The sequence below is a fragment of the Amphiura filiformis genome, chromosome 3 (genome assembly GCF_039555335.1).
Source record: "Amphiura filiformis chromosome 3, Afil_fr2py, whole genome shotgun sequence".
NCBI lineage: Eukaryota > Metazoa > Echinodermata > Ophiuroidea > Amphilepidida > Amphiuridae > Amphiura > Amphiura filiformis.
The window spans coordinates 9141917-9159661 of NC_092630.1; the positions used below are offsets into that span (position 1 = coordinate 9141917).

The 17745-nt window shown below is 36.1% G+C and overlaps 1 protein-coding gene across 5 annotated transcripts; it reads right to left on the reverse strand.

The window, feature by feature from the left end:
* Positions 1–2229: 2229 nt before the first annotated feature.
* Positions 2230–15363, reverse strand: LOC140147990 (uncharacterized). 5 transcript variants are annotated; one of them, XM_072169814.1, is made up of 9 exons: positions 15245–15363; positions 12927–13015; positions 9553–9665; positions 7625–8339; positions 6647–6741; positions 6019–6297; positions 5251–5402; positions 4299–4400; positions 2230–3539 (listed from the first exon to the last, which is right to left on the reverse strand). In XM_072169814.1, the coding sequence occupies exons 6-9, from the start codon at positions 6191–6193 to the stop codon at positions 3453–3455; spliced, it is 516 nt and encodes a 171-aa protein (XP_072025915.1). In that variant the 5' UTR covers positions 6194–6297; positions 6647–6741; positions 7625–8339; positions 9553–9665; positions 12927–13015; positions 15245–15363; the 3' UTR covers positions 2230–3452. The 5 variants fall into 3 exon arrangements, 2 of the variants coding, with proteins under 2 accessions (XP_072025915.1, XP_072025914.1); XR_011858429.1 differs by having other exon boundaries at positions 4295–4400; XR_011858431.1 differs by lacking the exon at positions 9553–9665 and having other exon boundaries at positions 4295–4400.
* Positions 15364–17745: the final 2382 nt, after the last annotated feature.

Here is a 17745-nt window from a genome sequence, read left to right on the forward strand (position 1 = left end):
CATAGGACTCCGGCCATTGCCACTTTTAAGCAATGAGTGAGTGCAATGAATGGACATATCATGTCTGTGACCATTGTGGCTATTATAAATTGTTTGTATAATTCTTGTATTAATATTAAGTAGACACACTGTTTTATATGGATAAGTAAAATATCCCTGAGAGTATAATAAATAAAACTAATAAAAAAGTAAGCAATAAAAATAATGTCATTTTGTCTTGACTAAAATATCGCTTGTTGAATTCTAGGGAGCATTCTACAATGGAGAATGAGCTATTGCATTTGAACACCCCCTGTGGAAGATATGACCTTAATCTCCCACACAGGGGGTGTAAATTTCAAATAGAGACACCCATTCAGGTAGCCCTATTTGAAATTCACACTCCCTGTGTGGAAGATTAAGGTCGTGTCTTCCATAGGAATGTATGGATTCAAATGGAATAGCTTTAGTGAATAGATCCGCATTTAAATGAGACAGAATATCCTAAATAGATTGTCCCCAACACATTTTATTTTCATCCCCTTAGGCACAACATTTAATTTGGTCCTATAACACTATCGGTGCCCCAATAGGTACCGATGGCTCTTTCTATCGTACCCTGAACATTTGCACAGTGCTTTCGTTTTTTTATGAACATCGATAACCCTATGCAAATGTTAATTATTATGGTTGATACAATTTATTACATCACCAGGTATGCCACAAAGAGTCATCGGTACATAAACCGAACACCGACGTGGTGCCTTACCTCATCACCTTACCTCATGAAGATATTGTTTTGACACCAACATTTATTTAAAAGCCCAGCAAACACAAAACGTATTATAGGTAAAGTTTTAATGTCGAGTTATATAAACGGTGCATTTATGTAAAAGCCAAGTAAACACAAAACGTTTTACAGATAACGCTTTAATGTCGAGTTATATCAACAGTATAAACATAATAACATTAAAAACCATTTTCAAAACATGTTGCTAAACATTGTAATTTTTTTTTTTTATGAGTTGACAAAATAGTATTCACAACATTTTAATTGTTTCAGTTTCAGTGCCTTTTATAGTGTTTTAAGATCATGTTTGTGTTCGCAAGGGGGTTCTATATATTTCCAACATAGTAAATCAAAATAAGAGGCAAATGCAGAAGATGGGGGATGTACTTAAATGCAAAGTTACAGCCTGATGTTAATGCACTCCCGTACATGAGTGAAATATTTCACACCTGAAATAAACAGACTTAAAATATAGTATGGAATATGGAGTACGGAAGATTCCAAGACTGGTCTGGAAGGGGTCTGCATAAACCGCACGGGCTAACTATTAATTGGGGTGTGTTGGGAGATGGTGTAAAATAATTTTTGACAAAAAATGTGCTTTCCCTAAGTTTACATTGTGACGCCCATAATGTTATGAGTTGGCATAAAATGGCTGATTTAATGAAGGCTGAATTAGATTTTTGTGGGGGTAAATTTCTGAATTTGAGCAACATTATTCTGCTATTATCAAATTTATTGAGATATAAGGTGATATTTACTGAACCTAATTACCAATAAGTGTTCATCAAAGCTGAAATGCACTTGTAATCTACCAGTTTTGAAAGTGGGAGGAGCTTGAATAAATATGGCTCTTAAAAGTGGTACGCACTCAGAACGTTTGAATGCGTCACTGGGGCCAAATGTTATAAACTTACTGTACACAAAGAAACAGTGTGAGTTCATTGGTCAGCCAGAATAGAATCTACGCAGTTCTTTTGTACCGTAAGTTTAAAATATTTGACACCAGGGGGGGGGGGCAACCAGTGTGTATTACCTACAATGACCTATGGTTGTGAAACCTGGACAACAACTAAGTTTTTAGAACAAAAACTCAAGGTAGCACAGCATGCTATGGAGAGGAAAAAGCTGCATATCACCATACGTAACAAAGTAAAAAGAGTGGAAATCAGGGACAAAACAAATGTCAAAGATATCATGGAAAGGATCAAGGAGGCAAAGTGGAGATGGGCGGGACACATAGCTCGTAGAGAGGACAATAGATGGACAAAGAGGTTAACGGAATGGCAGCCAAGAACAGGAAAGAGAAGAAGGGGAAGACAAAAACGAAGATGGCGTGATGATCTCACATCCTATTTGGGTACAACCTGGGCAAGAGAAGCACAGAACAGAAGCAAATGGAAGCTACTTGAGGAGGGCTACATCCGACAGTGGGTGACACAGCCTGTGAGGTGAGGAGGAGGGGGGCATTCAAACTTTCTGAGAACGTATCACTTTTAAGGACCATATTTTAAGCTCCTTCCATGTTCAAAAAATTGGTACATTTCAAGTGCATTTCAGCTGTGATTAATACCAATTGCTGACGAAGTTTAAGAAATATCACTTCAAATCCCTATAAATTTGATAATAACAGAACAATGTTGCATAATGTCCGAAATTGTGTCCCCACAAAACTCTAATTCAGCTTCCTAAATCCGCCATTTTAGGCAAATTCGCTACATTATGAGCACCATGATTTCAATTTATGGAAAGCACATTTTCTATCAAAAAAAATATTGTACACCATCTCCCGACACACCCCAATTGATATTTAGCCTGTGCGGGTTATACAGACCCCTTCCAGACCAGTCTTGGAATTTTGCGAAAAATTATTCCATACTAAATGTCAAGTCTGTATATGTCATTGAAGCTACAGAAGGTAAGGAATCCTTAAACAATTCAGTTCATACTAACGCTTTAGCTATCCCCACATAGCTGGGGTAGTTCATGTATCACTTAAATTTACCCTGCATAGTTGTTCTTTGCACGTTTTTGGTACATGGTTAAACATCCTTCAATCAACAAACACGCAGAATTGAGGTAAAAGTAGAGGGTGACCCTGAAAGACATGTACCGTAGGATACTTTATTTTTGAATAATTTTCTATTATATTTCAGTAAATCAGCTTTCATATAGTAACCTTAGAGGCGTTTATAATTGTCATGATTAAATTATTTAATTCATTATACAATTTATTTAATTCAAGATTTAATTATTATTCTTGTCAGGAAACGATCTGATACTTCCTATAATTATAATCTATATTTAGATCATTTAACCGAATTTGGCACATCGTTCCATACTTTCTGTCCACTTGACTGTTACTCTACTTATGTGCACTGCTAACTGGACAATTTAATTAAATTTCCCTTAAAATCACTGCATAATAATAGCAAACAATAGCAAAATACATTTGAAGTTCTCATATATATATCAACTATTCTTTTTTTGTATTTCAGCCCTTATATTTTACAAGTCAGTAAGCATCTTAAAAACACAATTTGTTAAAAAGGAGTTGAGGATTTAATGACAGTCGCTAGTAATGTAACTGTTTACTAGCCATCAAATATGGCAACGGCGGAAGCGAAAACGCTGGCAACACCTCCAACAATTCCAAACATTATTAAAATGATATCCTTTATAATTACTGGCAACCACAACCGCCTACCATGTAATTTGAGATGAATGACGCAAGGTATGATGTAAGCGAGGAGAGTTCCACCGACAGCACCTGTAGATATTAACCAAATGCATAAATGATTCAGTATCGGAAAACCCGCAAACGATGTTAGTGATTTATATGACATCACAGCAATTTCTGCATAGTGGCTAATATCAAATTACTATAAACGGTCCATATGTGATCGGTTAAGTGCCTTACGCAAGACGCCCACTCCAAGGAAAAGATGGGAATAAGAAATGTTTGACTAGCCAACATTTCTGCATGGCCGAAGCCACCCACCCACATAAGCCAGGCCAGGACAAGAAACCTACGTTACTACGCGACACACAATTTTTAAAAAAAGTAAAATTGTTATTTAATTGTCATTAACAGTATCTTAATTTATGTATAATTCTTTCCAATAATCTACATTCATGACTTTATGAGAAACCATGGTAACGCCACGTCCCCTCGCATATTAGGCAAATATCACCTAAAGACAGTGCGCAAAATAATCAAGTACCAATTATGTTCATCCCTGTATTATCATTAACAAAGACATTATGTCCAAATTAACACAAGCAGCCAATACATGTACTCTTTAACTCTGTAACTTTTACTGGGGGTCAATTGTTCATTCACCACGCCTTTGTGCTTCTTCCACTGCTGATAAGGTATCGGCAACGCTGACCGAGCAAGATGGATTCAAATGAGGTTTTCTTCCGGGGTCAACTTTATTTTATCGTTCTTTGTTTAGGATATACAGGGGCCGAACATAACTGGTACCTTCTTTTGCGCACTGTTGGTTGTGGTATAAAACGTACCTACAAATGCACTGAAGTAGGCATATTCATTCTTGAAAGCGATGGCAATACCAGACTCAGCGCATACTAGTATGGCCCGAAACAAATTGCGTTTCCATGCAGAAACCTACATTAAAAACCAATAGCAGAAGAAAATAAGAGTTCCTCCCGTGGGTGTACCCAACTCGAGCATCTAAAATAGATACGATTATGGTAATAGACATGGGATGTCGGTAATTCTGTACTCCGCAATACAGCAGCACATGACTCCGTCGAAAATGCAAAAAAAAAGTAGTCTCAAATGTTTCTGAATATGGGATGCTGCAAAATATATTTCTATTTGTACAATACAAGAACTAATAATGAAAAAAGGCGGGAAATTTATGGAAAACTAATGTAACTATACTATTTGTGGCGCCAATAGAGCCACAGCTCGATGCGGTGGTGGTAATTGTTGGTTAACACCTCAATTCTTTCTTTTTTTAAATTTTACCCCCCTCCCCCACCCACCACTTTTTAGATTTTCGAGAGCCATCCTGAGTGGGAAAAAAATGGGTCAACCTTTTCGGGCTGTTGCTGAACGGGTCGGCATAATTTGCTTTTCTTTAGCACCCCCCCCGGGTAGGGCAGCCACGATACACCGTTGAACATATGTGATGCGATCAAGCAAAATCAGTCGGAACTCGGAAATATTGATTTTGAGATATAGCCAAACAAAGGAAATATTTCCTTTTGTTTCCTGTTGTTTTGGAAACTCTTTAATTGCTCATATCTTTGGAACTGGATGTTCAATTTCAATGGGGGTTTCTGCAAAATACAGCTTTGTAAATGTTTTTTACTATCCTGTAAGAAACTTAAAATTTATTATTGCCGAGTTTCGACCGATTTTGCTTGATCGCATCACATATGGTTTGCTCTCTTTATCAACATTATTTATGATCGTTCGAAATTTGAACTCAGAATGAAAAAGTACTTACAGAATCGGGGATAGAGTTAGCTACAGGCAACCTTTTTAATATGGCGATAATTTCGTCATCATCTTCGTCTACTAATGGTTGATAATCAGTTTGTACGGTTGACTGTCCAGAACTTGGGTCCGTTTCTGGTTTGGGTGGTCCCAATATTCTACCTGAAGTATGAATGATTAGTCAATGTACAGAAACACATTCAATGTCAAAGTAAAAGGAGTCACAAGTAAAGACATGTCAAGGTACATGTCAAATCCCACGCATATTTATAACCATGCGGGACCGCGCGCACAACCACAAACATGCACCACCCCACAACAACAACAAAATAAAAATACAAATAAACAAAATACAAATAAAATATAAAATAAACGCAAACAGAATGATGTACTCCGAAAGTACAGAATCCCGGTACAGAATACACTTTTGTACACTTACAGGGCAAAACCTGTAATATCGCTCCGTGCGGAGTTACGCTAGGGTCCTGATGGGGACCAGCCTTTAATATATTAAATGCTCAATCCAAGCTAAGATCAAGGAAAAGAAGGACACTGACAAAAATCAAGTGAACCATTTTACTGTCACCCTCTTGATCAAGTGAAATGATGTAATATGTTTAATCCAATCTCAACTGCCACGAAAGGCTTTGTGTTGTTGATATACATTTATATTTGCAACACGTTTAAAACAGTGTGTAAAAAGAGACCGCATGCAAAAAAAAGTTAAAAACTTTAATTTCAAAAGGCAAATAAAATTGATTTAGAGGTAGACACTAACCTTGTGCAAACAGCAAGTCTTCCAAGATTTCAATAACTGGATAATTCATTAGAGGTAAAGTTAACATAACACCCAAACATATCACAGAATCGAGGATGTAGGGAATGATGCTATGAGATGGTAGATTCCATATGATAATCTGTTGAGTTTCATCGCCATATTTCATATATCCCATAATGCCAATGGACGCCTGGATTACGGTAAAATGCTTAAGCCGATGTACAAGAACGGAGCGAAGAGATATCGGTTTCCAGTCATGCTAGATTCTATAGGTATTATCTGATGGGAATTGATGTGAAACATGTGTTATATTCTTGCACATTTCCAAAGGCAATATTTTAAATTTGGCCACGTATGCCACGTTTCAAACGTACATGTATTGTGTTTGCCAACTTGAAACCTTAGCTTCTTTAAAACTATTTCACTACAGAAACTCCAATCGCCCACTAACTCCTTTTTTCAAAAGAAACTTATAACGCATTTGTTTTGTAATATTCCCATTCGTTTGTGTAACGAAACTTTGACCAAGAATATGCCACTGAGTGGCTTTGCTCCATTCCCCAGGAGCTGTCCACAATTTTATAAAATGGACTTTATAAAATGTAAGGGGTGTAACGTTGAAACCTACCGTTCCTATTCCTTCGTAAGCGTATGTTAATTGACCAAAGAATATTGGAAATGTTGCCCAATGTATCCACCTAACACTCGAATCTATATCAAAATCTGAAATTACAAAGGTGTTTAGGTGAAAAATTACATCCGAATCAAAGACGTTAAAGATTTTTTTTTTACCATAGCCTTTATTTCATCATAGTGGCGAATACAAGATTATTTTACACCATCTCCAACTTTACGTGAACAGGGCATTATCAAATCGACGCATTTTTAACCAGTCAACAGTTCTGTACAATGATTTTATAAAGTCGATAATATATTATCGAGTATAGCTCATGGAGGCGGCCATTAGCAGACGACCCATTGTCAGATGTCTGGATGATTTTCAGCTACACACACAAATGAATAGGAGAATTTTGAAAATTAATCATGACATTTTAATAAACCGCTTACTGCAAAAATTCTTGAGCATTGGGCGATTTTAAGTTTCACATACAATGCACAAAACAATATTTGTAAAAACTTTGTCGACAGATTAAAAAAGTTATCGAGAGGATTTTCTGTAAAATTGTTTTGAATTTGCCAAAAAAAATACAATTTTTTAAGAAGAAAAACGGCCACAGTTACTATCTTGCCATTGAAAACTACAGGAAGACCACCCGCAGAGCTTCAAGCCACATGCCAGACATCCTGGCGCCAACTGCAAATGGCTGCGCCCATGTGATGTATCGACTTTATAAAATCATTGTTCAGGACTGGTCAAAAGCATAATAGGGTTTGGGCTATTGTGCTGTTGACTGGTTAAAACAGAATAAAGATTAGGATGACGGATATATATATATATGACCGTGATTTATTTTTCACATGTCTTTCTGTTAATTTTATGTGCGTCTCGTCATTATACGAAAACGTCGAGGACTATTATTATCACTATGAAACATGATATTATTTAGCACAAAATATAATATATTGAATGATATAGCCAGCATACCTATAACAATATAAGCCATTACAACAAAGTAAGCCAGAAACACCGCTGTGTTGGCGACAATGCTGACCGGCCCAAGATGGTGACGAACATTCCGAAGAAAGGCAAATATAATAAATATCGGCACCATTGCTGCAACTAACGTCTCGTATCGAGGTCGTGTTGGAGGAACCATTGGTGGATTTAAAGCACTTGAATTAGCCATTGTGGTCATGTTGTAATGCGCTGTGGTCTTCATCAGCGTTGTCATATTAGAAGTGCTTTCAGTAACGAGATCATCATAAGTACCCGTGATGTTATTGCTAGGAGCTAAAGTTCCAGCTGGAAAACTCAGAGTTCCATTTACCAAAGGAAACATTTTCTGCACTGTATTTCCCAGAAAAATAGTAAAACCAACACAAAATCCAATTTGAGTAACCACAAGTGCAAAGTTCACGAGAGCTAACCCCCATCTTCCCATAGCAACCCATGCTACGTCTCCATAAGACAGATGCATTTCAATTTGTTCTTTTATTCGCGCTCTTGAGAGTGAATGTTTGACGCTAATTTCCCGCTCGTCGCCATCTTTTTTGGTCGCCGCGTCATGTCTGCCCGGTTTGGAGTCGATTTCATGCGTTGGACGAAGCAGTTGTCTGATTGCCTCCCGTTTGCATTTCACTAACAGATGACAACAGTGAGCTGTGACTAGTGCTATAAGGACAATGCCAATCGATCCTAACTGCAAATGACAGGATATTAGAGTTTTATTAGACAGATAAATAAATAAAATAAAATTTGTCCAGGTAAAAATTTAGGCATGAGCCATGCCCAAGAACATGCCAAGATCTTGCCAAGAACATGTCAAGAACATGCCCTATTTTAATTTGGCTAGCAACGGGCATGAATTATCGTGAATGTGTGAATTTTTGATGGGTTGCTCATGCTCACACATGAACATTTATGCTTTTGCATGCTTTTTTGTGTCATGCATTTGTTCAGATTCAGAGCCTTGACATGTTCAAGGCATGTTCATGGGTAACTCATGGGCATGAATCGCGGTCAGTGTCCAATTCTCTCTACCTCCATGCCCATGAATTCCTTAATCAAGTGCGTCAATTATATTTTTCATGGGTTCAAAATTCACCCCTTAATTTTATGGCCATATATCCTCGATAGAGGATTTTATTACATGTTCATGTCACATACAAAACAAAAGAATCGGAATGTCTTGCCATGTTCATGACATGAACATGTTCATGGCATGATTTGCATATCAACCAATAGCGAATTTTAGGAATGGGCTACCCATGATTTATTTTTGCCTGGGTGATCACTCACCTTGCCCTTTATTTCATCACCTTGCCATTTATTTCAAACAATTGACAAGTTGAGTGATTTATTGATAATGACCATTACATGTTAAAAATATAAATCACTCTATTTTTAATCTGAAAGACATTCCTTTTGACAAGCCAAGGTAGAGAATTACTGTCGACCGGATGGCAAAAGGTTGCAAAATGAAGAATTTGAAGAAAACAAAGTTTGAGCAAAAATACTTCTCTAGTATTTGAATACATTTAACATAGGTTTAACATATTCTGAGATGTCTGACTATACACCGGTAGCCGACAAAAATGTTGGCCGATTCTGTATTACCATGATTACCGCTGGCAACTCTTGTAGATCTACTTTATAACTTTATATAAATATCTCTTTCGGCAATTCATTGGTCGTGAAATACTACTATCTACTTGTTTTTATTACTTCGGCTATTTGGAAATGTTTCGATAACCCTTAATTACCGCCTATTTTATTCTTATGTTTTTGACATAGATAGTTTTATATAATGTGAAATTCAACAAGAAAAAAACCGAAGAACTTAAACTACTTGCCGGTTGCCGCTACTTATGAATCTACTTGATGTTCTATAGATTTCGCTTTTAAATGCTTACCAGTATTCCACTCTGGCTAAAAGCAAAAGACACTGCCAAATAGTTTGTTCCAACAAAAGCCTTGAAGACGTTGGCAAAATCCAGAAGAAATTTCTTAAATCGACCGAATGATCCTGCAAAATGAAATTACGTTTGTTCAGTTGAGCCTCGGGACAACCAGACACTTTCTGTACTTTCCGCAGCGTCAATTGCTCTCATTCCAACCCAGTCTATCTACTACAGTGCTTGTATTAAGCACTGTACGACATGTCTTAAAAGTTCAAATTAAGCATTTTAGTGCAGTTAGGGCTATGGTTAACGGGCTGTCTAATACGGGATGAATTTAAATATGTAAATACGTATTTAATTCTTTTTAATGTTCATCACGTTATTGAATCTCACATTTTCACGCAACTCACGGGCAATTCAATGTGTATTTTCAAATGTTGAACATAAACATCTACCAAAAAGTAATTACCCCCCTTTATTATGAGATAATAACTCAAAATCTATGCATCAAAAGCAAAAGGAAACCCAGTTTTGTTTTGCAAATGTTGATGTCTTAATAGCCCAACATTTGTTGCCATGGTGACTCTTTGCATGAAAAAGACCCCTATTCAAAAGGTGCACATAAACCCATTGAAAATGTTGCTCTTGTTGCTAGAATGTCTGGTCGTCACTGCTTATACTTGCACTCCACTCCTTGCTCGGTGAGCGATTGCTTTAAAATCAACCCAGTTAGGACGCTGGACTACCAATTCTTTAGAAATGCATAGTCGCGCTAAAAGTCGATCGATACATGTTAAAATCAGCACAATTCAGAGATACACCTTTTTGCTATAAAATTTATTTTCTCGGTCAAATATAAAGCAATATTTTTTTTTCTTCAGTAATGTCAGTTAAAGACATAGTGCTTGGATATACATTTTTTTTTAAATCCTGGTGTTAAAATTCAAGCATCATATTTTGTCTTTTAGTGTGATATTTTTGATTTTTATAGGCCTTTAGTTCGTCCGCGAGCTTTTTACGGAATTCATTTTTTAGCGTCTCAAACTAATATAGTTTGCTAAAGAGATATTTCCCACCTCTGTAAAGCACATCGTGTGGGTCTATATATTATAGTTTTGTCAGAATTTCCGTTTTTATTTTACCCTTTTTCCCTTCATGCTCCGAAAATATCAAACTCAGTACTTTATCTCGAGAACAACCAGCAGAAATAATCGATATTTCAATTGTTGTCAACCAGGTCCCTTTTCCATTGAAAACCAGGATTGCCTGACCAGCGATTTGGTAGCCCAAATCCCCAATTCTGGTAAATGAGGTGAATTTTGGAAATTTGCTCCCGTGATAGCCTGCAATTTCAATTTATAGGGGCTATGGATTCCATGATTATGAAAACCATTTTGTCTGTTTGTTTGTTTATTTATTTACCTAGGATGAGGTCCTTGGGAAAATCCACTGTCCAAACCTAGAAAAATTCGCGTGTTATTAGAGGGATTTTAATTTTCTGTCCCTCCTATCTCCAGGTGAATTTTGAATGACCCCCCCCATCGCGGGTTGGCATTTTCATTACACCCTTCAGACTTGCGTTCGGGTTTGTGTAGGCCTATTTGTCATAATTTAGCGCTATAGGACCTACTTTCTAAATGTAGGCTATAGCTATAATAGCCGTGCTATATAAATATTATAAGGTACCGGTATGTAATATTATGTAGGCCTATGGGGGTGGGGTGGGTACTCAACACATTTTAACCATGACTTACAATGCAAGGCTCATTGTTGCCATAAATGATTTTTCCTTTAGGTCATTATAATAGGTTGTTATAAACTTCCATGTTTAACCTTGTATTGTTTTGGCTGCTTCATTATGACTTTCGGTGGGTTTAAGCAATTTCAAACAAACACAAACAAAAGGCACTATACCCAGTCACCTTCATGACAATTGAAACACTAGGTAATTTCTTTGCTATATTGAAGTTCTGGCAACTCTGTATCCAGGCCGGGCACCCAGAGATATCGATCCACAATGCTAGTATTAGCCTAAGATTTCACGCGTGGATTTGAACAATTTTCAGCTGGTAGTCAAAAATTATGGAATCAAAACGGAAATTCTGACAAAACTATGATATATCGCTCACGGTGATGTGCGTTAGAAAGTTGGGAAAAATCCTTCTTTAGCGAACTATATTACTTTGAAAAGCTAAAAGGTTGATCCAAAAAAAAGGCTCGCGGGCAGAGTTGAAGCCTATCAAAATCGAAAATCTTACACTAAATGACTGAATTTCACGACTAAGTTTAACACTAAGATTTGAAAAAAAATACAGTATCAAGCATTACAGTTTTTCCTGACATTTACTGAAAAATGAAAATTATTGCTTTTCATTTGGCCGAGAAAAAATTTTTACACTGAAAAGGTGTAACTCAAAATTTTGTTCATTTGAATACCAAATTCGATCGTTTGTATTGCCTTGAGCCTTGCAGAACAATAACAATCGGTAGTCCAGCGTCCTAACTGAATCATTGGCTAAAAACCAATCATGCCAATCGCTAATAGCTCAGCGATCCAGCTATGCGTTTTCTTTCAAAATAAACAACCTATTGTCATTATAATGTTGAGGGTCGAATCTTTCAATGGTCTGTATAGAATAGTAAACTCACGGACAAAGAGACCACGTTCCTTCGTTGCATATTGTATGAATTGATTTTATTCTTATTATGAAAATAGACTAAATGTGGTGTAGATTCTTTTGATGTGATTATATTCTCAAACCCTTTAGTATATACCATTATTTTTGCTTTTGGTACAAAAAACATTTGTAAGACTGACAGTTGAATACATGTATTGAAAGAATACAATAAGCGTTACTGTGCGTATTGAAATTCAGAAAACAGATCGTAAAAAGCGTGTAATTTCAGCTAATGAATGGAAACGCTATAGTATCTTATATCGTCCAGGTGATGTTGAAGAACAAGTGGATTTGCACTACTATCATGGCAATTTTTGACACGAAGATATAGGGATGATGACGCTGTGAGAGGCATCATCACTCAGACTGACCATCAAGTGTCAATGGTTCATCATCTGATTAGTCTCATCTGATACTGTCGCTATCAAAAATAGATGAACAAATTCAATATTCATTGTATTATGTTTATCTACCTGGATGACTGAGAATATTCACAAAAATAAATTTATTTGTTTATTTATTTAAATAAATTAATAAATTAATAAATTAATAAATTAATAAATTAATAAATTAATAAATTAATAAATTAATAATTTAATAAATTAATAAATTAATAAATTAATTAATTAATTAATACAATCTCTAAGGAGATACGATTTTAATATTCGATGTCATTATTTATAATAATATACAAACTACATCACTTACTATTTCTGTTTGGCATGTTGAATTCAAATGGTGAGAAAATTATTCAGCGGAAAGATTTGATATCGATAATTGCATGCTGATTCCCACGACTACAAATGGAAATAAAATTGAAAAGAAGTGGTGTTATTTTCATTAGTAAAGTTTGATGACCCTAATTGACCATAAGGCAATCTTAAAGTCATAGTCACAAGTTGAAGTCCCTAAATACATCCGATAGTCCGGCTGCCAGTGGATACTCGTTGTTTTGGTGTCCATGGTTTTGTTTTTGATAGATTTTGGTTCTTAACTTCTACTTCTACTTCTACTTGGTCACCAATTAAAAAAACTTTAAAAAAATTACTGGACCTCAGTCAGCGTTGAGTATTTTGAGATATGGAGGGTCAAAGTTGATACAGACGCAAAATTCAAAACTGCTCAAGTATTGTTCACCAACGGTTATTCCGCTTGTCATAGCGATCCAGAAGGGTATGCCACAGATAGGTAACAGTAAGTTTTCTTGACCGTTAACGGGATAATTTGGTAAACTTTCCAACAATATTAAGTATTTAGATTTTTGACCTCCGTATAAACTTTTCCCCTCCATATCTCCAAATCCTCAATGCTGACAGAGGTCCAGGGGACATAAACTTATTTTTGAAAGTTTGAAAAGCAAAATCCACCAAAAACAAAACTATGGACACCAAAACACAGTCAGCTACCTGCACAACCGATTCTTTTGTTCTGCAAGGCTCACTCAGTCATTTAATGAGGCAATACAAACGATCGAAATTGGTGTTGAAATGAGCAAAATTTTGAGTTACACCTTTTCAGTGTAAAAATTTTTTTCTCAGCCAAATGAAAAGCAATAATTTTCATTTTTTCAGTAAATGGCTGGAAAAACTATAATGCTTGATACTGATTTTTTTTTTTAATCCTGGTGTTAAACTTAGGCCTGAAATTCAGTCATTTAGTGTAAGATATTCGATTTTTATAGGCTTCAGCTCGGCCCGCGAGCTTTTTCTTGGATCAACCTTTTAGCTTTTGAAAGTAATATAGTTCGCTAATGAAGGATTTTCCCCAACTTTCTAAAGCACATCACCGTGAGCTATATATCATAGTTTTGTCAGAATTTCCGTTTTGATTTCACCATCTTTCAATGTCGGCTGAAAAAATTTCTAAATCAACACGTGAAATCTAAAGGCTAGTACTAGCATTGTGGATCGATATCCCTGGGTTTAATAGGAATACCGGCATGGCTATAGTGTTGCTAGAACTTCAATATAGCAAAGAAATTCCCAGACCTATAGCGCTCCTACTGATCATGTTTAACCAGAACACCCAATTGGGGATTTAATCGCTGGTCGGGCAATTTGCTTTCAATGAAAAATTGACCTGGATAACAACAAAGGAAATATCGACTATTTCAGCTGGTTGCTCTCGAGATAAAAGTACTCACCATTGCCTACTTTTACTTAGTTTGACATTTTCGGACCATGAATGGAAAAAGGGTAAACAAAAACGGAAATTCTGACAAAACTATAACATATAGACCCACACGATGTGCTTTACAGAGGTGGGAAATATCTTTCTTTAGCAAACTATGTTAGTTTGAGACGCTAAAACATGAATTCCGTAAAAAGCTCGCAGGCGAATTCAAGGCCTATAAAAATCAAAATATCACACTAAAAGACACAATTTGATGCTTAATTTTAACACCAGGATTTAAAAAAATGTATATTCAAGCACCAAGTTTTTAACTGACATTACTGAAGAAAAAAAAATATTGCTTTATATTTGACCGAGAAAATTAAATTCATAGCAAAAAGGTGTATCTCTGAATTGTGCTGATTTTTACATGTATCGATCGACTTTTAGCGCGACTAAGCATTTCTAAAGAATTGGTTGTCCAGGCGGCAGACTGAACATGCTTCTGTGGAAAAGTGCTGCCGTACTATACTATAAGCACTTCACATAGGCCTACATGCAAACTACTTGTTTAGGTTATAAATAAGTTTGTAAAGGTTTTGTATATCTGGATATGTAAACAAATAAAGCATATATTGATCCAACATGCCCAACCAATTTGGATGAGGTCAATACAAACACAGCTTGTTCTTGTATCAGTACTGTAATGTTAAACACAGTTCACATCGCTCCAATGGTTCAACACAGTATCAGTAGGCCACACGTATCTATACACGCGTGCTGCACAGTGCAGTACTTTAACTATTAACAGATTGTCAGGTTTTCATTTTAGCTTTTCAATTTTAGAGACCACAAAAGTAAAGCTTAAAATTGTCTTCCAAATAGCAATGTATATTATAAATTGAAGAACTTACCTTCTGTTTTAATAACTCAATTGCATTGTAAAAGCACATACCGATGCTCATTGTGACACACATGCAGTCACATGAGATATATGCAGTCAAGAGATATCAAGGACAGAACCATCCAGGCAAGTTACTTCCGATCAGGAATGTTCCGATTCTGTTTTATTGTGGTGTTATTTTTTCGTTCAGATGCACCTGAGTGAATATATACATTGGTTGTGACCTTGAAAATATTTCAACCTTTGAACTGAATCAGTGGCTCCGGAACCGGGGGCGGGGGCTGGGGGGCCCGGCCCCTCAATAATTTTGGTGAGGGGACCCAAGTACCCTAGCCCCCCTCCCCAAAAAATAATCTGAGGTAAAATTCATAATTTTAGGGTAAAATTCACAAATTTAGGATAAAATTCATAATTTTAAGGTAATATTCATAATTTTAGGTATATAATTCAAAATGTAAGGTAGAATTCATGTAAAAATGTATGCGTTTCAAGAGCTTCCGCGCTTCGCGCGGGTCGGCGACACCCCCTCCCGCACCCACCCCCTTCAGCGGTTCGTGTTCCGGAGCAGACCCGGAGCATCTACAAGCTCCTATGGTAACGTGATGTCGCAACTCATTAGCATATCATCATCTAAGCGTGATGTGGGCCGTCGTTTTTGACTTATCTCGCAACTAGCTAGGAATGACGTCGATATTTTTTTATTTAATTGCTAAGGAGGCGACGGTCCTCGCCTATTTTGATACCATATATTATGGAAAGATCTTAATATTTTTTGTTACACAGTTACTGAAAGTTTTACAAAAATCAGGTGTTTAGCACTTGAGAAATTGAGTTCAGAAGCATTTGACCTCGATCATCCCTCACTCTGTGAAACGGTCATTTGAAATGAATGGTTACGTAACAGGCCCAAACCGCCCTAGCAACTTGCTGACTATACAACGTAACTCCTACGAAAATATACGGATTGGCCTACCTGAATCAGTCGACTTCTTGGTGTACTCTCAGATTTCAAATCCCTTAGAGTGTTTGAACATATTGAACATTGAAGCACATATTTAAGGGTTGTATATTCCAAAGCATGCAGTATTAAATATCTATGGTGTTTTTACCAGAATAGACGAGTTATTCAGTATTCCCATATTATATCAATATAACAAGCAGTTTGCATTACCCCTTTTCCTTCAAAATTCGATATTAAACTAACCGCACTAACATCTTATTTCCACATTGAAAATGAAACGGAAATGACACCAAACCTTTCCAAAATTAACTACTTTTGGCTGATAATATGGTGTTTTTATTTCATGAAAAAAAATATAGATCACATGAGATCGATAATATAGAAAAATATTGACAAAAGTAGTTAAGGTGACTATTTTGTTAAGCACTTTATAAGTTGCAAGTTATAAAGGATTAATAAAAGAAAAACATTTTGGTCAGGCATTGCGAGCTAAAGACTGCAATGCGAGAACAAAATATAAATGAATTTCTAGTTATCATGGTTATACTTTGCTTCTTTCCAAATCTAAACTTTTGATATATTAAAATGGAAACAACACAGGCAACGCAAAACAAACATAATCCTTGAAGAAAAGGTCCATAATACCAGTGTTACCTTAAATATAACAAACCAGGGATAGAAAGCCAAAATTCCAAAGTTCACTCATCTATATTTAAGTTGATGTTTGTTATTTGAACTGGAAAAGAGGGCGCAATTAATAGCATTAGGGTTTTTGTGGGCCTACTCTTAATGGATAGCGGGTCCTAATTAGGCATACTCAATTTATACAAAAATAAATGGATAAAACCACAATCCTGAAAGAAATATCGAAATTGTGCATGGTTGTGACGTCACCCATTGTTTTGTTTTGTTTTGTTTTGTTTTTTTTTTTGCATGAAGGTTAATCAACTTTTATATTTTTTACATGAATTAAACAAATCGAAAGAAAGAAAAATATTGTTTTGATAACATATTACAAATTCGAAATTGAATTTTGCAATTCAATTGATACTAAAATATGATGATATTTATCTACAGAGTTCCTATCCCTTTCTGTATAGTGGTCAATGCAGGAGGATTTGCTCACGCTTGCTGGTCTTGGTATGTCGTGCCCATGGGTCACGTGCGTATTTATAAAAGCACATTTATAGATATAACCGAAGTACACATAGCGTACTTACAGCTGTACTTGTTTTAAAACAGGAAATGTGTGTGAAAAATGTCGCTTTGTTTTTGATGTATTTATTTTTATTATTATTCCCAGGCAAAACATTATACTAATGAAACTATGTAGACTTTCATTCATCTGGGTATGTTAAAATTAAGATTTAATTTACATCTGGTCAACCAGACATATGTATTTTTTTAACGGACGAACGGAAACCTTCAGTCTTCAGCTGGGTTGTGATGCAAATGACCTTGAGTACCAGACACTTCCGGTAAAGATGACAATCGACAAGGCATGTTATGTCCTTTATGATTCTGCGGTCCCAGCCGTGTGAAAGTTTTGG

What these genes read in the sequence shown, in the direction of transcription:
- LOC140147990 (XM_072169813.1), bottom strand. Translation starts at nt 6,193, where the DNA reads ATGGGATATATGAAATATGGCGATGAAACTCAACAGATTATCATATGG. An exon ending in CTAACTCTATCCCCGATTCT is followed by an intron (nt 4,401 to 5,250) that starts GTAAGTACTTTT and finishes TTTTTAATGTAG; the next exon opens with GTTTCTGCATGGAAACGCAA. An exon ending in CTACTTCAGTGCATTTGTAG is followed by an intron (nt 3,540 to 4,294) that starts GTACGTTTTATA and finishes TAATATCTACAG; the next exon opens with GTGCTGTCGGTGGAACTCTC.